Source organism: Hydra vulgaris, chromosome 01, assembly GCF_038396675.1.
Source record: "Hydra vulgaris chromosome 01, alternate assembly HydraT2T_AEP".
Lineage (NCBI taxonomy): Eukaryota > Metazoa > Cnidaria > Hydrozoa > Anthoathecata > Hydridae > Hydra > Hydra vulgaris.
The window spans coordinates 34,030,001-34,055,563 of record NC_088920.1 but is presented as its reverse complement, the minus strand read 5'-3'; the positions used below and the strand labels follow the sequence as shown (position 1 = coordinate 34,055,563).

At 27.5% G+C, this 25,563-nt stretch overlaps 1 protein-coding gene across 2 annotated transcripts in view; it reads right to left on the bottom strand.

Annotated features, from left to right (window-relative positions):
* The window catches only part of LOC136075301 (uncharacterized), a 68,281-nt gene that overhangs the window by 4,902 nt on the left and 37,816 nt on the right, over positions 1-25,563 (bottom strand). Inside the window, exons 6-8 of one of the 2 annotated variants that reach the window (XR_010635820.1) lie at positions 13,569-13,810; positions 13,340-13,387; positions 7,000-7,133 (exon numbers count right to left, since the gene is read on the bottom strand). Coding sequence is in view for 1 of the 2 variants with exons in the window: in XM_065787963.1 (XP_065644035.1) it covers positions 13,340-13,387; positions 13,569-13,810 (290 nt within the window). In the remaining variant the exon portion in view is untranslated. The remainder of the gene's footprint in view (positions 1-6,999; positions 7,134-13,339; positions 13,388-13,568; positions 13,811-25,563) is intronic. The other variant, XM_065787963.1, reaches the window with a different exon arrangement.

The following is a 25,563-nucleotide window of genomic DNA, read 5'->3' as shown; positions in this document are numbered from 1 at the left end:
CCATAAACTAGGTTAACCAGTGTTTTTGGAGGAAATACCAAGAGATGTTTTTTCTTTTTCATTTTTAACACTAAAAAAAATTAAAAACTTGTTATTAAGGGGTATTTGTTAGAAGACTTGTTTTTATTCTTCTATATAGTAGACCTTCTTTATATAGTACTATAGTAGTAGTATAGTATTGTCTTGAAAAATTTTTTTTATTTTTTTCTTAAACTAAATTACAAATATTTGTATTTGTATTTGGAAAATGCCAATTAAATATATTTGTATTTAAATTTGTATTTGGAAATCTAGAAAAAATGTATTTGTATTTAATCAAACGTATTTGACCCCAACCCTGGTGTCCACTTCTGAATGGGACTAGCAATTTTGCTTTAAGATTTTATTACAAGCAAAAAGTTTTATCAACAAATGTATAACTTGCCAATCCATAAAAGATAAATACCTTTATCAGGTTTTTGAATTGTATTTTTATCCAAATGTGTTGCAGTTATTACACAAGGCTCACTTTATGTTAAATTCATGGTATTTATGAACCATATTGTTATTTTTTCATTAAACTTAATGAAGCGTTAGTCAAAAATTACTTTTAAACTAATTTAATTAAAAAAATAGTCTTTAATAAATAAATAATATAAATGTTATACTTTGATATTAGTTCAATATAAACATATTTAAACAAAGATTTTGCACTTATTTAAAAAAGTAAATAAAAGCATTTTTGTTGAACAAAAAATAAAATTTATAAAAAATTTAATAATGAATGATGAATTTTATAAGTAGCTAATTGTTGCATAAATGCATCAGTGGCTCACAACACTTTTATGGGAGATGTGGTTCTACCAGCACTGAGAGTACTGGTAAGAAATGGTAACAACATTTTTATGGGAGATGTGACCAGCAATTAGAACACTGATAAGAAACAGTAACAACATTTTTATAGGAGATGTGGCTCAACCAGCACTGAGAGTACTAGTAAGAAATGATGAATGATAAATGATAAGAAATGATGAAAACTGAATAGAAATGATTTAACATGTTAATATAATGGTGGTTAAAAATTGGAGGGAAGGTGATTCAAAAGATTCAAGCAATTCAAGTGATCCAAGTGAATTAAAATATTGTTCATCAACAAATTAAAAAAAGTTTAAAGACGCTAAATGGCAAAATTTGCGTGCAAAAAAGATCAAACATTGCTATATGAAATTAAAATCACTATCTGAAATAAAAACAACAGATTATTAACTTCCTTATAAAACAATCCGAAGAAACACTTTGTATTTTTGCCACATACTCAGTTTCAAAGAATCATTTAGTTGGTATTTATATATAGAACAAGATATTTATATATAGAACAAGATTTATTACCAACAAAAATATTAGTGTACTTGTTATATGTGGGGAAAATGTTAAAGTCTGTTTAGATTCTTGTTGAGATTTGATTTGCTGGTTTTTGTTTTAATTGTTCAAGTATTTATTCTTTATAAACCATTACTTAATTTTAATTGAAAATTTAAATATTTCAACAAATTTTTGAATTTTTGTAAACCATAAAGTCAATAATTAAACAAAGCTTTGCAAACTAAAATTGTTTGTAGCCAATCAATAAATCAATACTTGCTCAATGTTTCCATTTACTTATTGTATAAATTTTGACTGATATCGATTATCATAGTTAAAATCTTCATATTTATCATATTTAACAATTTTTTCCTATGTTGGGTAGCTAAAACCAAAGTTACATTTTTATATGTATTTGTCTATAAACCTAAGCTTTTTTAAAAAAGGTTCATGCTACACGAACTCTTACAGAAAACAAAACTACTTTTAAAAATTACATTAACTTTATTTAACTTTATTAATTAAGATTTTAAACAAGCACATTAAGCTCATAAAAAAAAAACTAAATTAAACAAGCACATTAAGCTCATAAAACCCAAAAATAATACCAGTAAGTTGCAGTTGCACTCCACTTGGAATAAAGATGGATTTTATGGCTTTTGTTTTCCTCCATTTTTGTCCAGAATACTGCCATTCTGAAAAGTATTATAAAAAAATAAAAACTTTTATACAAAAATAATAGACTATATATAAAATAATAACAGAAGATAGCAATCAATCAAAATTTGAGACAATGAGTTACAATGTTAAAATAAAAAGAACCTTCCAGTTTGACTGTGTCAATGCGGGTCATATCTTTAGGAATCTGCATACATCGTGTTGACTTTAAAATATTTTTAAAATGTATTTAAAATATTTAAACAAATTTAATTAATTTAAAAAATTTTATTATACATAAACATAATTAATGAAAGTTTTAACTTTGACTTGAACTAATAAAAATCCCCCCTTTAAAAAAATGGTAGTGGCCCTTGTTTCTGATCTGCATGAAATGGAAAGCTAAAAATATTAAAATTACATTTACATATTTCGGGGTAAGGAATCTAATAAAACATTTAAAAGTAAACTTAACATTTAAAGTTTGAACATTTTTTATTTTACTGGGGCAAGTTGAATTACAAAAATGTAGCCTGATATTTTAAAAAAGTTTTGATTTTGTAGAAGTCACTCTGAATAGTTTTGCTAGAGTTATTACAATGAATTAGATAGTAGTCATCTCTAAACCAGAAACAAACAATGTTGACATACTATAGATTCAGTCACTTGCATAGGATGCTTATAGAGCTTATTATACCCCACCTCCAAACACTCTACCCACCCACCCACCCCAATATAGAAATTATTTTTACAATTAGAGTCTTGCTATTCCTTCTAATATCTATTTTAATTCTTATTGAACTGCTATAAAATCTATTGTGTAGAACTCTTTTTCTGCTATAATTTCTATTCTGTAGAATTCTTTTTTACAGGAAAAAAAAAAATTTAACAGATAGTAATGTATAACTTTTCTGCATTAGATATAAAAACTGATTAGTTAATAAAAAAATAACCAATAAACATAAATTTAAATAATATTAAACTTGTTAAACATAACAAATAAAAATATTAGGCTTGTTTTTGTAATAGAAAATAAAAAAACACAAAATAAAAAAACACAGAGTAAAATAGAAAATATTTTTTAACACAATATATAAGAAAAATATTTTTTTATGGTGTTCTACCAACAAATTGATTCTTTTTTAAAAATATCTTCACTTCCAACAAGGCTGCAAGCAACCACTATTAGAGTTGAAAGTCACTGGGAGAGAAAAAATGAAATTTATGAAGCAAGATAACGATTAACAGATGGCTTAAAAGATTGCGAATTATATGTATAAGGAAAATAAGTTGAGGGGAGCGAATTCCAAAAAACTCATATTCGAGGAAAAAAACTAGATAAAAAAGAATTTTTGGAGTACATAGGAACAGTCACAATAAAAAGATAAGACTTAATTGAATGGTGAGTAACACGAAAATAAATTTTAGTAGATGGTACAAGAGACGCCTGCTTTTTAGAGCAGCGCTCATTATAGTATTTATAGAAAAGAGAAAGAGAAGCAACATTGCGACGATGTGATAATGGTTGTAGGTTGACTGCAAAAGCAGGTCTATCTATGTTTACAATGTATTTTTGCACCTTGTTTAAAAGAGAAAGGGCATCATTCAAAGATCTGCCTCAGATATAACAGTATTTCATACAAGGATGGATTTGAGATTTATAGAGTTAAAGAATAGATTCCAAATTAAAAAAGTGGCAAGCAATAACAAGAAACAATAAAGAGATGCAACCTTAGTAGATGCTAATTTTGCAATGGATTTGATAAGTGGTTTTAAGAAAGATCGGAAGTAAGAGTTAATCCTAAAAGATGAAGGATAGATGATTCATCAAATACACTAGCGTTCATAAACATCAAAGGCATTAAAAATTTGAAGAGTGATAGCCTTAACCTTTCCATCCAATCCAAAATCTATCCAATGCACAATAAAACCCATTGGTTATTATTGTTAACAAATCAGCGGTAGAAAATCGAAATCTTAGCAGTAGAATGAGTACCAAAAAAAAAAAATCAAAACCTAAAGTAAAATCAAAAAAGTTTAAAAAGCTTTAAAAATGTCAAGAGCAATAGCCTTAACCTCTCCACACCTATCTAATGCACAACAAACCTATTGTTATTACTGTTAGCAACAAACCTATTGTTATTACTGTTAGCAAATCAGCTGTAGAACAAGAAGATCAAAATCCATATTGATGATCAGAAAGTAAGTTATTAGATTCATGATTAGAGACTAAGTGTTTGTTAAACTAAAGACTCAAAAACCTTGCTTATGATAGAAAGAAGACTAATGGGACAGTAGTTTGACGAGTCAGATTACTCTCTAGAATTTTTAAAAACATCTATAGCAGAATCTAAGCAGGAAATCGCTTTAGATACAGAAGCTGGAGTGATACAAATGTCAAACAATGGATCAACCTGTTTGTCATCTATATCAGGTAGGATATGATTAGTGGAATCAAGAGATGAGAATTATGAAAAGTTCTTAGCAAACAATTCAGCTTTGTCTTTAGGTAAGGTAACAAAATCTGAACCATGCAAGAGAGGTGGAATAACAGATTTGCCCTTATTATAGTCACTGTTAAAGATTCTCCAGAAGTCTCACAAGCATAACTTTTGAGATGAAAGATGAGATTTTGTGACCCGAGAATAGCAGGCTTTGGCATTAAACAAAACCTTTTTATAATGGTTTCTAGCAATAGTAAAAAGACGTGTGTTTTCTGGAGAATTGTTTTAGTGATAGATATGGAAGAAATGGTTTTGGCAGGAAGACAAAAGATTTCTACCTAAAAGCCATCATGAAGAAAATCGTAGAAAGAGTCCCAGTCAGCTTTAAGGTAGTTGTAAGAGGTATGATGATATAGGGATTCTGATGATGAAGAAGAATGAGTTAGTAGTTTTAGGGAGATTAAACCGTGATCAGAAGCAGTTAATGTGAATGTGGAGAAACTGAGTACCGACTAGGATCAGAAACAAGACTTAAGTCAAGTAGAGAAAGTAAATGATTCGGATTGTCTGGAAAGCAAGATGGAAGGTTGACTATTTATTGACTATTTAAAGATTATAAAAAACAAAAGTTGTGGACCTTAATGCCTGCAGAGTCACTGGCACTAGAACCAAGCTATTCAGTGTGATGAGCATTTAAGTCACCAACAACAATGATGTTTGCTGAAAGATAAAGAAAAGGGCTTGGTCACTTTGATCAGAAATAACATCAAAAAGAGTGCAGCCTTGAGATGAAGAAGAGCATTATAGAACAAAAAGAAATTCAATTTTAATGGTGAATTCTTATGAATGTAAATATCCAGGCTAAACATGTGACTATTGGAGTCTTTACAAACTAAAGAAAGATAACCATTAACACTAAGATCACAAGATGAGACAGTCGAACTCAAGTTAATTTCACAAAGAGCAAGTAATATTGGTGAACTTTGCAAGAGATAAGACTCAACAGAAGAAAAGTTACTTTAAAAACCACAAATATTAGTGAATGAAAGTTTTTTATGTTTTATAGTCATTGTACTTTTTACTCATTTTGGGATTTGTTAAAGAACTTGACTCAAAGCACAGAAAGTACTCAGTACACTATTTAATTATCCAAGCAATTGCCTTATTGCTATTAACAAACACATGTAATTGAGTTATAAACAAACAAAACTCTTGCATTGAATCCAAAAGATCCAGCATTCAACATCCTAAATTGGAAATAATGTATTATAAATACATCTACGCCAGTCTAATAGATGAAGAAGGGGTGAAAACTTGTCAACAGATAGAATCTGTTTTTGCCTAGGAGACTTTCTACAAGACAGTAGCCAGATGCATTTAATGCCCAAGATGAGTATTTTTATCCAGACACCAGCCTTTCTAGTCTTTACTCAACTAAAAGCCCAAAGGCAGGGAAAGGAGGGTGTTAAGTCAGAGTTGACTTCTCCTAACCTTTACCAAAAGCATATCCTACAAGGCAGCAGGGCATTAAGCAGGTTGTACTAGGTTACATGTTACCAGCAGCAGGATAATCTGACCCAATAAAATAATGAAAATTTTATATTATTTGCAATTATCAAAACGTAAATTAAATTAGAATATTCTTTTTCTTGGTGTTAATTTATGTCAAAAATTATTTTAGTTAAAAATATTTGAAACATTTTAAAAAAAAACATTAATTATTTTATTAGATTTTAAAGCATGTCTTATATAATTAATCAAATAGTGTATAACATTCATTAAGTACTATCAATGAAAAATGAAGTAACCATATTGCAATAAATGTTTTTCATTGTAATTTTTCTATATTTTTGATATACAAAAGTCTCAATTGGTTACTTTGTCACAAAAAATAAATAAAGTTTCAGTTTGCAACTAAGTGACACATAACTTTTTTAGTTAATCCTTATAATATTTTTTATATGTCTCAATTGATAAACTTTTAAAATATATATATATTTTAAATATACATATATTTCAAAAGTGTAACCAATTAAGACATATTGTAAAATAAAAAAATGCTATAAGAACTAACTTAAAAAATTATGTCGCTTAGTTGCGAATTGAAACTTTATTTATTTTTTATGACAACATAACCAAATGAGAAAAATCTTTTGCACATTAAAAATAAACAACGGACAATTATAACCAAACCATATTGTATAATGTTACATCTCAATAATATTATTATTGAGATGTAACATTATACAATATATATATATATATATATGCATATGTATATATATATATATATATATATATATATATATGTATACATATATATATATATATATATATATATATATATACATATACATATACATATATATATATATATATATATATATATATATATATATATATATATATATATATATATATATATATATAACTATATATTGTATAATGTTACATAAATAATATTTTATCTAACACTCATAAAAATAATAAAATATTTTAAAATAAACAAAACTTATTTAAAAGAAACCAAACCAAATAATTTTGCAATTGTTATTACTTGGTTCATATTAGGTTCAAGACAAATGCGAATGAGTTCAGATGCATGAATATCTGTTTTTTCAATCTTTAAATGGCTAATTCCCGAGTTCACCTTTCCAATCACAGTTGGTCCATAAATTTCAGGAAAAAATACTTAAAATAAAATAAAAAAATTAGAAAAAAAGAAATTCTAATGAATTTTGTAGTAACACTATTTTAAAGAACACAAAAAAAAAAAAGAATTTTTATCAAAAAGTTTTCAATAATAAAATTTAATAATAAAAGGTAACAAGCCATAATTGCAATAACAAGGCCATAACAAGCCATAAATGTAAGAAACTGATAAAACCTATCAATAAAAACAATATTTGACCTAGATTACTGATTTCAGAAACTGTTATTTTTTTATATTAAAAATATATATATATATATTGTTTGTTATTAACTTTTTTATTAACCTTGACTTTTAATTTGAAGACTATTAAAAAAGTAAAAGATAAGTATTAACCAAGGATTTCCCTAATTTTTAAAGAAAACCAAAAAACGTTATAACAAGTGAATTCCCCAATTTTTGAATCACGCAAGGAACAGAAAAAAGCTTGTTCTAGTTACCAGACAAATAAACTTTAATTCTTTGTAAAGTATAAGTTCCAATAGTAAACTTTTTTTTTAATATTACTTTAAATATAAAAATTTCCAGAAAGTTACAGGGTTACTACTATCAAATTATTAAAGTCACAGCAATTGTTTAAATTTAGTTCATGTATAGTCACGCACGGAAGTTACGCACACAAGAAAATTTATCGATTTCATGTAGTTATTTTTATGAAAATAAATTGCTTGTGAGTATTTTAAGTGAAATATTATATATCTACAACTCAAATTTAATATATTTTCGATGAGAAATGGCAGTCATCAATTATTTCTGGCTGTAAAGTAAACGTTTAGAAAAATCTTGTACATTTTTCAAACTATTACATCATTAACACATGCACGCAAAGTAAAATGATAATAATATATATATTTAAATATTCAAGTAACCCAAAATATGAGAAAAATATTTTTGTTAGAGTTGTTCTTTAAGAAGATTCTAATATTATTCATATTCATAAGTCTTGACTTCTAATTGTAAAAACAAAGAAAAATCAAAAAACATGCGCAGAAATGGAAATACCCTGCTTTGTTAATAGAAGGAAGAAAGAATTTTACCTTTAAAATTAAATAAGTTTTATCTTTAGCTAAAAATTTTTATCAATAAATTTTCATAAAAAATCAATTTAACAACTTATTGTTTCCTCCTTCCCAAACTTTTGAGCAAACGTTATTTTATATTCTCATTACAACCTGAATGAGCATTGTTTATTGCGCCTAGAAGTTTTAAATATTACATTTTGTGTTTTATGTGAAAAAAGCGATCGTGCAAAATCCCTGCACTTATATTTTTTAATACCGGTCTTGAGCCAACACAATACCGGTATTTTGGTACTTAATGAAGCCTGGTAATACCGGTATTCCAGTATAGGTACTACCAGTACTGGATGCACTATTGAAAACTTCTAAAGAACTTTGCTATTTAATATAAAAATTTTGATTGAAAAAAAAATTTATTAAACTTAAGTAAATAAATCAAGTTAATAAATTAACTTAAGTCAAATAAATCTCTAAAAATTAAACTTCTTTTTAAATATAAAACCATGAGTTACTACAATAAGGAGGGTTTTTATCAGAAAATTTTTATTAGTTTTATAGACAATGTTTCTGAATTTTATTTACACAACATTAAAATTGTGATAAGTTTTGTGGTAAAAATTGAGTTTAATATTTTGAATTCATTATAGGTTGTGTAAAATATTCAAGTTGGTAATGTTTCTTTTTCTTGCTTATGTAACTCATTTTTTCTTTTTTACCTGTAAGAATATAATCACTTAAAATAAATGTGTCACATACTATGTGATGCAAAAATAACTAAAGAATGTTAGAAAATTACATTTAAGAAATAAATTAAATCAAATTTCTAAGAAGTTATAAAGTACACTTAAAAAACCCTTATATTTTCAATTAAGTAACTTATATGATCTTGTCTTAAAGAGAAAGAACATCATTAGAATAACCAGCCCAAAAGTAATAGTAAATCAAATCAGGAGCATCAACCTTATTAGATGCAATTCTTTTTTATATATGATTTCCATGAGAGGCCAGTAGTGAAGGATAATCCAAGAAGACATAAAGTAGAGAACTCAATAACCATTGATTAATATAAGAATATCAATAATACTGCAAAACATAAACAATAAACAATTGAGATTTTCTAAAATTCACTAGCCACTTCATGCCCAGCCTTCCACCTTCCTGCCCTAAGTGATAAAAAAGTGATGATTTTATGTCAAGACTGAAATATATAGTTGTATCAACAGCAAATAAAGCAAATTTAGTATTTAAAAAGATCATAAAAATATAGAAGAGAAACAACACGGGATCAAGGATGAAACCTTGTGGTACCCAGAAATTACTGGATATGAAGAAGAGCGTCATCCATTGACAACTTTAATACTACAGTAAGTACAGGAAGGTTCAATAAACTTAAAAACTTTTTCAGACACACCTTAACGAAGGAAGCTTATGGAGAAGACTGCCAGAATGATTAATAAGTACAAAATCCAGTTAGAGAGTAAAGAAGATAGTTCTAGATTTTTTTTAAGACTATGACAGCAATGTTGTTCAGACCAGTAGAAGATATAGCAAGAAACAACTTTAGCAACAGAAGCAGGAATGGTTTGGTTGTCTAACAGTGAACTAACCTATTTTTTGGGATGACAGAAAGAGTCTTTTCCTCAAATTCAAGAGATGAATTAGAGGAAAAGTTCTTTTTATCAAAAAAGCTCTATTTATTATTATCTTTGGGATGGATAATAAGATCAGATCCATGTAAAAAGACACATAATGTTAGATTATTCTTTGTCAATGACATTGTTAAAGAATTTCTAAAAGTCTTTTGAACCTTCTGAGATGGATTATGAGAAAAAGAACATTTAGCAATCTGAGAGTGGACTTTAGCATCAGACATTTTGGATTCCTTGCAATAATAAAAAGATCTCTAAAGAGTCATTCTATTAGAAAAAATGATTATGATTAGAAATTGCATCTTTACAAAATAGAAAATGGGGAGAGAGAGAGAGAGATTAAATCTCATCCAACTTAAAAAAAAGTAGTAAGAAGTACAATGGTAAGATGAATCTAATGAGTACTATGAACTACCTAATGGAGAACAAGGAAAAAACTGAGCACTAAGGTCAGAGAATAGACACAAATTAAAGAGTAAAGGTAAGATTAGGGTTGTCTGGAATTTAAATCACAAAATAAACTTTCTGAGTAAGATATTGAGAAAGATAAAAACTTTGAGCTTTGGAGCCAGCAGGGTCAACAGAATAAGCGCCATCATTCAGTGCAATGAGCATTAATGTAACCAATAACAATATTATTGGCTGAAAAAGTAAAAGAGCTTAGCTTACCTAAAGCTTAGCTTAACCAATTTGATCATACACTAGGTATGATCAAATTGATTAAGATAAGGAAGTAGTTTTAGGAAGAAGGAGAACGATAAATAATAACAAGAAAGTGATTGAAAAGGTGCTAAACAAAAACACATAAAAAAGTATCCAGAAGATTCAAACCAGATTTCATAACAAATAGATGAACTAATACCTAAAAACATGTTCAGGCCAAGTATGTAACAACTGGAGTCTTTTCAAATCAAAAAATATAATCCATCAATATTAAGATCGAAAAATGAAACAGCCTAATTTAAACTAGTTTCACAAATAGCATGTGAGTGGTGAATTTTACATAAAGTAAGGTTTAACAGAAGGAAAGTTACTTCCAAGATCATTTGTATGTAACTTTTTTATGTTTTTAATAATTAGAGAACAATGCGGATACCACATCAATTTTTTAAGTTATAAAAAATTTTATTACTTTTTATTATTATTATTAATTTTAGTCAGCATTTTATTACAGTTTTTGTAAACATTTTTTGTTTTATTTTTGTTCTTGTTTATTTTTATTTAACCTAATGGAACTAATGATTTAACAGAACTTATAATGATCTAATAAACCTAATAAAGATTCTTTAATTAATTATAAATAATTAATTATAGATGACTATATAACAAATAATGGTAAATGAAAATTCACTCAATACAATTGTTTTTATAAATTTTGCTCATATTTTTATCTTTATTCTTTTAACATTAATGGTAAGAACATTTTACCCATCATCCCTCTTTTTTTATTTTTTTATTTTTTATTCTGATTCACTCCCAAAAGAGCTGAAAGCAACCACTATCAAGTTGGGAGTTACTAGAAAAAAAGAATAGAGTTATAGAGTAAAAAAACGGTTGACAGAAGCCTTAAAAAGTTGAAGGTTGTACGAGTCAGGAAAACATGAGACGAGAGTGAGTTCCAAAGGGTTGAAGTGCGGGGAAAAAAACTAGACAAATAAATTTTTTTGGAGCATGCAGGGACAGATACAGTAAAAGAATGAAACTGCTAAATGACGAGTCAAAAGAGATCGATTTTTAGATGATGGAACTAGAGATGATGGCTCCTTCCTCAAAGGAAGGAAGCTTCAACCCTTTGGAACCTCATGTTTTCCTGACTCATACAACCTTCAACTTTTTAAGTCTTCTGTCAATCGTTTCTTTGCTCTATAACTCTATTCTTTTTTTTAGTGACCATTGTGACCATAATAGTATTTGTAGAAAAGTGAAAGAGATGCTTTACGACAATGAGAAAGAGGCTCAAGCTTAGCAGATAGAGCAGGTCCAACTATACTTATAACGTGTTTTTTCTAATGATGCTCTTTAGAGCATCATTAGAAGAACCAGCCTAAATATGACAATAGTATTCCACACAGGGACGAATAAAAGATTTGTAGAGGTGGAATGGAATCAGGATTAGAGAATGGAATCAGGATAGAGAAAATGGTAAGCATGATAAAGAGTAGCAACCTTAGCAGATGCTAATTTAGCAATCAATTGTATATATGGTTTTTATGAAAGGTCAGTAGTAAATAATAATCCAAGAAAACATAAAGAAGAGAACTCAGTGAGAGGGTTGCCAATCATTAATATAGGAATGTTGACAGTGCTGTGATAGTTGTTTGCACTAAATAACCGAGTTTTGTTGGAGTTAAAATTTAAAAGCCACTGTGAGCCCCAATCTGTTACAGAAGTGAGATCAGATTCAAGATCGGCTGCCTGTTCTAAGTAATTGAAAAGAGAAGACTTTTTGTTAAGACAGGAGTGTAAAGTTAAGTCATCAGCAAAAATGTTTAGAAATAAAAAAGAAATAAAAAACTTTAGATGTAAGGTTGTCGGTAAGATCATTAATGTAAATAAGAAACAAAATAGGACCAAGGATAGAACCTTGAAGGTACCCCAGAAGTTACTGGAAATAAAGAAGAGTGATGACCTTCGAGGATGAAGTTAATAAAGCGGTTAGAAAGAAACAATTTGATAATCTCAAAAACTTTCCCAGATACACCATATGAAACAAGCTTATGGAGAAGACCAGCATGCCAAACTTTGTCAAAAGCCTTAGATATGTCAAGAGCAATAGCCCTAGCCTCTCCACCTCCGTCTAATGTACAATAAAATCAGTCACAACATCAGTGACATCTCAGTCATAGCAGTGTGCAAGTCAGCCATAGAGCGAGAGGATCAAAAATCATATTGTCTGACAGCAAGTTTTTTTTTTTTTTTTTTTTTTTTTTTTTTTTTTTATTTCACCTCCCCAAGGCCAAAAGGCCACTACAGATGAGGAGGCTACTTAATTGTGGTTATAACCCTCTCTCAACTCTATAACTCCGAAACACGAACCTTGACGAACAAGGCCGCTGCGCGGAGAAACAAGTTGAGCGCGGTACTACCAGGGACGTGGTGGGGATCGAACTCGGAACCTTTCGCTTATGAAGCGAGCGCACTACCACTACACCACTACCGCAAAGTTATTTGACTCAAGATCAAGTGAGAAATTTGTTTATCAAAGACTCAAAGACTTTGCTAATAACAGAAAGAAGACTGATTGGACAATAATTAGAGGGGTAATAAAGAGGTATATTTGGAGTGGTATAAAAGGGTAAAGGACGATAATTGGAGAGGTAAAAAAGGGGTAAATCTTGCTAAATAAAGTTATAATACGATACTTTCATTTGTTAAAATTGTAAACTATATAATAAATAACATTCAAATAACCATCATTTGTTAAAATAATCATTAATTAACTAAATTTATGATAAAAATTTTCTACAATGGAAAACAATGCAATAAGTGAATTATATATAAAGATAAAATAATTCTAACCTGTATCTCTAAAAAGAGTTTCTTTAAAAGGAGTAACTTTAATTTTAGCTTTAAAAAAATATGTTTTATTTAAACAAAAGAAATTATCATGTTTATATAGGAGGGAGGGGGGAAGGAATAAAATTATAATCTTAGGCACTAAAAAATTTATTTTAACTTGAGTAAAAATATAGATAATAGGAATAGTAAATAAATAAATTAAAAAATAAATAACTAAAATCAAACTTACTAGGAACAAATAATGACACTATATCATTAACTTTCAGTACATTTTGCTTTTCAAGAAGTATAGTTTGACAATTCCCATTCAACTGATCTTTTGAACAATACATCAAAGTCTTATTGAATGCAGTTTTATATTGTGTATTATCCGTGTAGTACAACTCCTTCTCAGAAACATATCTTAAATATTCTTCAAGGAACAGATACCTACTAGGTTTACCATAGAACTCCGAGATGCAAGTTTTTTTTCTAAAAGTAAAAAGCATTGGATCATAGATAATTAGTTTGATGGATCATAGATGGTTAGTGTGATCAATCATAGATGGTTAGTTTGATGGATCAAAGTTGGTTAGTTTGATGGATCATAGTTGGTTAGTGTGATGGATCATAGATGGTTAGCGTGATGAATCATAGATGGTTAGTGTGATGGATCATAGATGGTTAGTGTAATGGATCAAAAACAGTTAGTTTGATGGATCATAGTTGGTTAGTGTGATCGATCATAGATGGTTAGTGTGATCGATCATAGTTGGTTAGTGTAACGGATCATAGTTGATTAGTTTGATGGATCATAGTTGATTTGTTTGATGGATCATAGATGGTTAGTATAATCCATCATAGATGTTTAGTGTGACGGATCATAGATGTTTAGTGTGATGGATCATATATGCTCATTAGATGGATCAGAGATGGTTAGTGTGGTGAATCACAGATAGTTAAATAGGTGTTGTTATTTAAATATAAATGGTGATTAGTTTTATTGGTTTTAGATAATGGTTAAAATGTATTTTATATTTTAGTTTGGATAGTTATAGGTAGTTACAATACATAGGGTAACTACTATGTAGTTATAATATATAGGGTTATTACTATATATTTAAAATACATATAGTAATTACAATGCAGTTATAGATCATTATTGAGTTATATCCATGGAGAGAAAGTAGGAATGTTGCAAAAAAATTTTTGAGCTCTTCTTATTTAAATAACTGTTTTTCAACAAGCCTTTGATAAACCAAACTACTTGTCAAAGAGCCTTAGATAAAAGTTTCATATTATACCCTGCTTACAATTACTGTGAAAGCTAAAAATGATTACTCTTAAAAATTCGAATCATGTTTGCAATGTTTGCAGATTAAATCTAAAAAAAAAATAATTTAGAAATAATCTAACCAGATGTCTTTGGATCTGGGAATCCACACTCTAGATTGGTACTTTGGAATGTCTTTTACATGTTGGACAGAGAAGACCAGAATAAAATCATTCTGAATTTATTATATAATGAGGAAAATATTATTTGAAAGAAGAAAAAAAAAACTTGGAATTGTTGCTGTTGTTTTAAGATGTAAAAGCTCTGGTAACAATAGAAATGCAGCAAAGGAAGCATTTAGAAGCTCATTTTGAATGTTTTACTAAAAGACTTTACTTTAAACTTTGTGTGTAAGCACCCAATCAACCCAGATAAACTTAAAGTATATTGCAAAGATAGGTTTAAGACTTTAAATGGTATCCTGCTGGAGTTCACAAGATGATTTTTCATTCACACCAGGTTGTAATAGAAAAGCCGGTTTAGGTTCTTATCTGAAGAAGCACAGGAAAACAAAAATAGTTGTTAAAAAGTTTCAAGAACACTTTACAAGAAAATTTTCTCAAGAACTTACAAACAAATCAAAAAAGGAAGAAGAAAAAAGGAGGAATATTTTGTAACTTTTAATATATTAACAATTTTTATGACTTTTAGAAATTTCTTTCGAGTCCCAGTTAGAAAACAATTCTAACTAATCTATTAAGTTTATTTGAGCTACTCAGAGCAGATGTTGTTCTAAAAACTTCAGTATATCTTCTGGAAAATTTTGGTTATTGCCACCTTTAGGCAATACCAAAGAAAAACCAATATGATCTCAGGTAATAAAATTATTTATTTCTGATTGAGAAAACTCTGTTGGCAGGAATCTAATGTCAAATTTTTCAATTAATTGGTAAAATAATATTATGTATAATATTATATATAAAAAATATTATATATAAAAAATATTGTATATAATATTATTATATATAAAATAATATTAAAGTAAATCATATTTTTATAAACTCAAATTTTATTTTACTATCAAGCTACCATCTCATTTTCAAAATACTGTTTATGACATGCAATTTTCACTTTTCTTTTTTTTAAATACAATTGAAAAAGTGTCTGTATTCCTTTTCTTCCATTGTCAATGTGTTTCATTTTTTTCTCTCTCTTTTTGTGCTTCATTTGGATATATTTTTTTTTTGTATGCAGAGACTTATAATCTTGATAATCAAGTCTTTAAAAAAAAATCAAAAATAATTTTATGATTACAAAATTAAAAACATTATAAAATGTTTTTTATTAAATTTGCATCAATCCAATTTCACTAAAAAATGATTAAAGAATGCACCCGGCTAGAAAAGGAATAAAGAATGCACCTCAGCTACAAAAAAAAAAAATAAAGAATACACCCCGGCTACAAAATGATTAAGGAATGCACCCCAGCTCCAAAAAAGGATGCACCCCAGCTAGAAAAGGAATAAAGAATAAAATGCACTGCAGCTACATAAAGATTATAAACAGAGGAATTAACAAAAAAAGTAACATAAAGAAAAAATAAAACATTTTAAAAAGATCGAAAAAGAAATATCTGAGAAATATAATTTAGCTTTTATTAGTTCAATTTGAAATGGCAACCAAACTGGGGAGGCAATAATCTAATATTGACCTGAAATATTTAGTGAAGACTCTTACTAAGATACTCGGATCAGGAGACATTTTTAAATAAGATATACTCTAGTTTTAGCTGCATGAATAATGTTTGAAATATGTTTCTTATAATTAAGTTGAAAATCAATATATATATATATATATATATATATATATATATATATATATATATATATATATATATATATATATATATATATATATTTGTGCCAGTTTGTGCCATGAAACAGTTTGTGTTATGAAAGTGATGCATATTTAAAATATGTTAAACACCAGCCCAGCAAAAATCATTCTTGGAATATATTATTTATAATCTATCAGCCTTTTCAGTTGTAACTTTAGTTTTTTTAGAGCAAGGCTTGCTTTAAATAGTTCTGATGAAATCTTTTTGTAATGTGACTTATTCTTGGTTTAGAAACTTAGCCAAGTGCAAAAATCTCTCTGTAAGTCATTTTTTCCCCCAACAGCTTTTATAATTAATTTCTTTATTTCATTTAAAACATCCTTAGCCTTTCCCTTGCTTTTAAAATATCACTAAGTAATTGAATTATAAATTATTTATAGTTCACTTTTTTTTTTTATCACTGTTTTTAAAATATCTTAAAATGAGTTATTAAACTTCACCAATATTTTGGCCTTTAATTTTGCCTATGCATTAAAAACTAAAAAAAGTTGGCATTTCTAAACTTTTGCACACTACGGTGTATATATATATATATATATATATATATATATATATATATATATATATATATATATATATATATATATATATATATATATTATATATATATATATATATATATATATGTATATATGTATGTATATATATATAAACAACTTTAAAACATCAGATAATACGAATTTTCTCAATAGTAAATAATTTATTTGAAAATTTTGTTTAACATATTGTCCATTGTCTAAATTTATACTACATTGGAGAACATTGATGTTTTTGTATCTCCAAGGCTTCACAGACTTTTCTATCAAGTTTTTTAGTTTACTTTAACTGTTTTTGTTTTATTTATTTTCTACTGGTTTAACTTGCCTTGAACCAAAAATTTTTAGTGTTGTTGAACTCTTGTTCGTATTTGAAGTTTTGATTCACCAAAATTGCATGTTGGCTGTTGCATGGTAATTTTGACATTGACAGCATTTTTAAATTTTTGTCGTTGTTATTTAATTGTCACAATTTTTGTGATTATATTATGAAACCTAATGGTCATTAGGTTTCTTAAAGCACTTTAATAACTTATCATATGAATATACATACATATATATATATGTGTATATATATATATATATATATATATATATATATATATATATATATATATATATATATATATATATATATATAATTTAAGTATTGCATATTGGTCTAAAAAGCATCCCTTTGAAATTTCATGAAAATTGTGGAATTTTTGTGGTAGCTCTGATTTTAGAATGTTTTCGCTTTTTTTTTTATCATTTTTACTCATTATGTCGGGATTGTGGGTCAAATTATTTTATTGCTAAAATAAGTCTTTTTTTTTTTAACTGCTTTTTGTTGCACCAGGTCTTTTTTAAAATTTACTAGATTATGTGTTATGTGTAGTGATTGATCGATATTCTGTTTCGGTATCGGTTTCGGCCAAAATTTCAATTTGAACCGATACGAAAATTTTGGTTTTGGTACTTTTTATAAATCCGGTAAAAACTGAAATTTCGGTTAAAAAACATACCGAAAACCGATATTTAACTAATTTAGAAAAACAGTTATTTTTTAGAATTTTCACTAAATATTTTTTAGAATTTTCACAAAATACCTCAAAAAAATCTTGTTTTGTAGAGAAAATCTGCCAGTTGTTAAATTTTGCTATTAACTTATACCGCCGACTTATATATTAAACCTCAATTTGGGATACATGTGTAATTAATTTTAACATAATATGAGTAAAAAAAACAAAAAATGTAAAATTGCATTTTAAATAAATTTTTCTAATAAAATAAATTTTGACGAGCCAAAATTTTGGTATCGGTTTTGGTAAAATATTTGCCGCAATTTCGGTTTCGAAACCAAATTTGAGTACCCAAAATTTTGGTTTCGCCTTTTTCCTGTTTCGGTTGATCACTAGTTATGTGTATTTTTAATTATAAAATTTATCTATAATAATATGGTATGAATTATGTGGATTTTTTGTAAAATTTTTGTTATTGAAAGTAAAAGTACCTTAATTAAGGACAGAAAAAAAATCTATTATTATATATTAATGTCATCAATATATAGTATATTGCTCTTTATAAAAGACTTTGAATTGTAACAACTCCTTTCAGAAATATATACATATTGATTTTTTAAAAAATATATATATTATATATTGATATCGCTATTGTATTTTGTAGTTTTCAAGCTTTACCTAAAGCTATAGGCAATGTAAACTATAAGAAAGCCAATAAACATACTTTTGAAATGATAAAATCTTGAACCAGAGAGAAGTTTTTGTGATAATGAGAATATTAAAGAAGTTAGCACCAAAGCACAGAATAGGAAACACAGAAGAACAGTTAAATGTGCATAGATAACTTTGTTCCTCATGACATATTAAAAAACCCAGATTTCGTTTTATGTTGTATCCGTAACAACATCTCATCAACCCAACTTAGTGCCATCGTTTACTCCTTTGTAGCAGTATGCAGGGGTGACCCTTACAAACTATGTCTTAATGTGAGGACAGTCCACCGGTATAGAACTGCCATTGTACATGAAATAAGTTTGAAGATCAAAGAAAATTGGATACCATAGTCAAAAATGCTGGTGCATTGGGATGGAAAAATTATGAACACTCTTGATTCCAAAGGAAAAGCATAGCATAGCAAAAGCAGCTAAATACTTGTTAGAGAATGGAATCATAAAGAAAATGTTATTGGCATGGTTTTCAATTCAACTTCATCAAATACAGGTAGGTTTAATGAATTAAATAAAAAATATCTCAATGAAGATCATACAACTACACTGTAATGATATACATTTTAAGAAAGAAAACCCCTGCATGTGTGACTCTAGAAAGGATTAGATCGTGTCCTTTTCTGGTTTGCTTGTTGTAGACATGTGGGTGAATTAATTTTGAGTCATTACACAGTGGGCCAGAATTTTTTTTCCGTGGCCAAAAGTCCCAAAAAAGTCAAGTCTTCTAAACTTTTTTTTTATTTTATTATTGAAACATAGGTGCTTTACTCGACTCAAAAATGTATCCATTTAATTACTAGAGATGAAGGCAAGCTAGAACCATTCATAATGGCTTTAAAATTCTCAAATTTTCACAAATTTTTTTTTTAAAAGTACTTATCCTCAAAATCTACATAACTTCTTTCAATTAAAAAAGCTTTGGACTATTTTTATTTTAAATAAACATATTAACTTAGTGCTAATAAAAAGTATATGTATTGTTAGTATTTTAAAGGTGTTTTTCTATATTTCCTCATCTTCCTTTTCCTAAATGCCACTCGAAGATTGTTTGATTTTCTGATTTTTGCATTTACTAAACCGCAGTTATTGTTTAAAAAAAACCCAGCTGCAATGTATTCTTTATAATATATTTTTTAGTTCAAAATCGACAAGTTTTTTGCTTTTATAAAAAGACCAGTTTTAAGTTAAGATATTTGTTTAATAATTTGTATAAATTTACACTATATTATAGATATTTAAATTTTCTTTTGAAGTAGCATTATTAAAACTCTTATCTTATAAATAATCAAGTTATCTTATAAAAATGTTTAATAACATAACTCAACTTGAAGTATTTGAAAAAATTAAAGACACTATTTCATCACAACTTACATCAAGACCAATCGTAGATCAGTATAATAGTATGCTCAAAAACAAATTAAACGTATCCATTAATTTAAATGATGATTTTTTTCGTTTTAAAAAAGCTCTTCTCAAATTTGTATGCAAACGCCGATCAAAACTTAGCATAAAATATTTTCGAAATAAGAGCAAATTTTTAAGTGGCGAGTCATTTTAGCCTAATAATACAATTTTGCCTTCAATTATTCAGCAACCTAGTGAACAATCATCACAAACCGTCGATTTAAAGTCATTTGGGAGACCATGTCAGAAATACGAAGATATATCCTACTGAAGTAAATGTCAGCACGCATCCATATTGTTAGTAAATCACGACCATGATAAAATCTTATAAGCAGCAGAAATGGGGTTAAAAAAGAAAAAGCGATATAGTTTGCTGTACGTATTAAATAAATGTTTATCAAATACAAATTCGGCAAATGAAATAAAATGTTTTATTCAGGACAAAAACAAGCAAATTGTACCAAATGCGCCACTAGAGGAATTAGTATTAATGACAGCTATGAATTTATCGAAGACGCAATATCAAGTTATGCAAATTAACTCAATTAAGTGTAATGCAAATATATATCGTACATATATCAACATTTGCAACGAAAAAAAAAGTGTTATCCGGATGGTATTTATATAGCTGAAAATGGAATGGGAAGCAAAGCTCCACTGAAAGAATTGTTACACCATACAGTTCATCAAATGCTGCTACTAACTACCATTAAAAATAAAATATCTCAACTTGATTATCTTGAATCCTGTATAGGAATGACTTTTTATTGCAAATGGAGTTTCGACGGTGCAAGTAGCCAAAAGCAGTATCAACAAAAAATTTTCACTAACCTAGTGCCACTCAAGTTATCATATGGTGTTATGACAATTTGGGAAAACCAAGTGCCTTCTTCAACGCGATTCTGCCACCCATAAAGAATTCAGTATATTGCTGATTGAGGAGAGTACAATGATTATTGATGTAAAAATAATGGAGCCAGAGGCTGAAAAGAAGCTTGTAATTGAAGTAAGCTTTGATCATAAGCTTACAATGATTGATGGAAAAACAGTTAATGCAATTTGTGATAACAAATCGGCTCAAATTTGTAATATTTTCAAATGTACTCCAAGATCAATAAACAACTTAAATAAAACTCTGATCCGTTCAATGGATTCGCAAAGTTTAAAGCTTGGGTTATCATCATTACATGCATGGATTCGATGTTTCAAGTGTATTCTATATATAAGTTAAAGACTTGAATTAAAGAGTGGCAAATACGTGGACCTGAAAATATAAAATTAGCAGCTGTAAAAAAAAAGTTTGTTCAGCGTGAGTTTGCAAAAATAGGTCTTATTGTTGACATGCCTCTTCAAGGCAGATCTGGGACAACAAATGATGGCAATACTGCTTGTCCCGTTTTTCATCTGCATACAGAGTTTTCACGAATAACAGGAGTCAAGAAAGATTTAATCTACAGGTTATACATTATACTATTAGTCATTAATTTAAATAAAAAAATTAACATAGCCAAATATGAAACATATTGTTTGGAAACAGCAAATATTTTTGTTGGAGGGTACTCATGGTTTTACATGCCAGCTTCAGTACACAAACTACTCATTCATAGTAGTCTGACAATACCTAGATTTATGCTACCAATTGGAATGTACTCTGAAGAAGCAATTGAAGCTCGGAATAAAGATAATAAAAATATTCGCTTACAACACACTCGTAAATTTGATCGAAAAGCTTAATGACGGACCAATTCAATTATTTAATGCTTTCGAGTGACCCAATTCTTTCATCTCTAAACTATGCAAGATCAAAATGTAAACATAAAAAAATGAACCTAAAAGGAGACCCAATTGATCTTCTTTTTCAAGTAACTGAAAAGGAAAATACAAATGATGCTAATGATGATATATATGCGGATGAAGAATATAATGAGTTGGATTAGGATGATGATTTTGATGATAGAAATAAGGAACTAAAACCAATAAACACAAATGAAATAAGAAATTTTAATAAGCACGATGACATTATCGAATCATCTGAAAATGAAAACGCTGATTTGCCATTTTATTACTATGCTGACTTTGAATTTACTGATTAAAATTTTATTTGTATTATTTTTACCTTTTGATTTGAACGAAATTACTATGTGCACTTATTTGTAAAATAGGAATAAACTTTTAACCTTGAGCTATAAAAAATAAATTCTCAGTTTTAAATATTTATTTAATATTAATAATATAAAATATAGTTAGTGTAGTTCACTAAAAGTCTATATGTAGGATGCTAGTGACTAATAGTTTAACTATTTTTTAACATTTACAGTATATGCAAGTGTCTAAATTCTATTTTCTTATAGTGTCTATGTTAATTTTTTTATGCTTAAGGCTTTTTTAAGTTTTTAACGTTACAATTTTTTAATCAAATCGCTGCAATTATCAACTAATTTGTCTTCATATAATCATATAGCACCATAAAAACTTCAAATTTCCAGACAAATAAACTTTTTCACGTCACACGGCATTGTAAAGTAAGAATTAAATTTTTTTTAAATCTTGAATTTTTAAAATCGATTTTAAGTTTAAATTATAGCTAGTCGCAGCTGATTTTGTTTAATAGTATTAAGCAACCTTTATACTTCCTAAATATCATTAATTCCAATTTCAAGAGAGCAACATTTGGTTGGAATCGAATGATTAAATATTTGATTTTTATATATTTATAGTGAGATGATTTTCTTTTCTTTTTCTTTTTTTGAAAACATTAAAATAATAACAAAAAGTTTATTTAAACAATAACGGTTTGATGTGTTAAATAAAATTTAAAAAAAAAAAAAACTATATTCCTTAAACAAATATCTTAACTTTAAACTGGTCTTTTTATAAAAGAAAAAAAACTCGTTGATTTTGAACTAAAAGATATATCATAAAGAATATATGGTCCCAGCTGGGTTTTTTTAAAACAATAACTGCGGTTTAGTAAATGCAAAAATCAGAAAATCAAAAAATCTTCGAGTGGCATTTAGGAAAAGGAAGATGAGGAAATATAGAAAAACACCTTTAAAATACTAACAATTCTAAGACATATTATGAATAAATTAAATACAAATATATAACTAAAACATATACTTTTTATTAGCACTAAGTTAATATGTTTATTTAAAATAAAAATAGTCCAAAGCTTTTTTAATTGAAAAAAGTTATGTAGATTTTGAGGATAAGTATTTTTGAAAAAAAAAATTTGTGAAAATTTGAGAATTTTAAAGCCATTATGAATGGTTCTAGCAAGCTTGCCTTCATCTCTAGTAATTAAATGGATACATTTTTTAGTCGAGTAAAGCACCTATGTTTTAATAATAAAATAAATAAAAAATTTAGAAGATTTGACTTTTTTGGGACTTTTGGCCACAGAAAAAAATTCTGGCCCACTTTGCATTGCTGTGAAAGTTTGAAAATAGAGACAAGAGCTAGTCCAAAAATTTTGATCTTCCAAAGTTGTGTTCAATGGGAAATGGTAATATATGGAGTAAACTTTATAAAATTTAAAAAAGTGCTTCAAAGATACCACACAATCTTCATAACCTTAATTACTCTAATTGCTGTTTAAGTATATGTATATATATATATATATATATATATATATATATATATATATATACATATATATATATATATATATATATATATATATATATATATATATATATACATATATATATATATATATATATATATATATATATATATATATATATATATATATATATATATACATATATATATATATATATATATATATATATATATATATATATATATATATATATATATATATATATATATATATATATATATATATATATATATATATATATATATATATATATATATATATATATATATAGACAGCAAAATCCTAGATTCTAGGTCAAGAATTTTTGTTCTTATTTTAAGAATTTTTGTTCTTATTTTAAGAATTTGATTCTTGTTTTAAGAACTTGATTCTTATTTTAGGAACATCATTCTTATTTCAAGAACTTCATTCTTATTTAAGGATATTTTAATAAAAAAATTATTCCTAATTTTATAATATCATAATGGTATTATAAAATTAGGAATAATAATAAGCCCTGCGCAATTGGGGTGGGGTGGGGGGAAGGGGTGTGACACCCCTCTATCAATGATTTATTCGCTCATTTAGTTGGCGAATTTAACCATTTTTGTCAAGTCAGTCGGCAAATGCAGACCTTTCAGACAAGTTAGTCTGTAAATATAGACAGTCAGTCGACAAGTGTCGATAAGGCAATCGGCAAATTCTAAAAAACAAGGACATTATTTATTTTCATTTTCAGTCAGCAAAAGCTGTAATGGACCCCCCCCCCCCCCACACACACACACACACGTGACACCTACTCGCGCCGGCCCTATATATATATATATATATATATATATATATATATATATATATATATATATATATATATATATATATATATATATATATATATATATATATATATATATATATATATATATATATATATATATATATATATATCAAAGGCCCTTCCTTTTTACAGGCATACTTAAAAAAATCATTAAATTTTAAATGGGACTCCTAAATTCTGTGAAATTAAAGCCACTAAAATTCCCCTCCTGTTCCCCCTCCTCCACTATCTGATAGACTCTGCGTTCATGATTTTATGTAATCAAATAGTCTAATCCATTTGATCGCCATTAAGACTAAAATACCAAGCAGAAGGAGTCATATAATACAAGAATTCTATAGAATTTCCATTCAATAAGTGCGATTTTCATATCTGTGAATCCGCATAAATCTAATCTAGTATAAATGTGAATCTTTTGTAAGGGCGAAGTAGTTGCAAAATAATATAAGTGTTAAGTGCAAGCATAAGTGCAAACATGCATAAGTGCGATTTGGTTTGAAGAGCTCCAAAGCTGTGCACTTTTTAATAATAAATGAATAAAGCAAAAATAAATATACTGCCAAGCGACGTATCAAGGAATTTTTGTAGGACAGTGTGTGGCTAAAGGTCTGCCCCCGCCCAACCTATTAGAGCCCAAAAATTTTAAAAACCTTTAATTAGGCACAGTTGATGCGTTATGGTGCGCATATGCCAGAAGTTTTTAGAAATATCAGAGATTTTAAAATCGCTGCAGCTCTTAGCTACATAATCTTTTTTTAGATGGCAACTGTTTTTTTAAGTTTATTTTTGTAAAAATTTATGTTGCAACCATATTATTGATCTGACTCAATAAATAAATGTCATTTTTTTATTAGTAAATAAATAAAATTGAGGCTAAAGAGAGTGAACAATCCAAAATGTGGACTGTACACATTTTTTTTTAAATTTAATAACATGGCATGTTATACATAAGCATGTTTTATGTAAG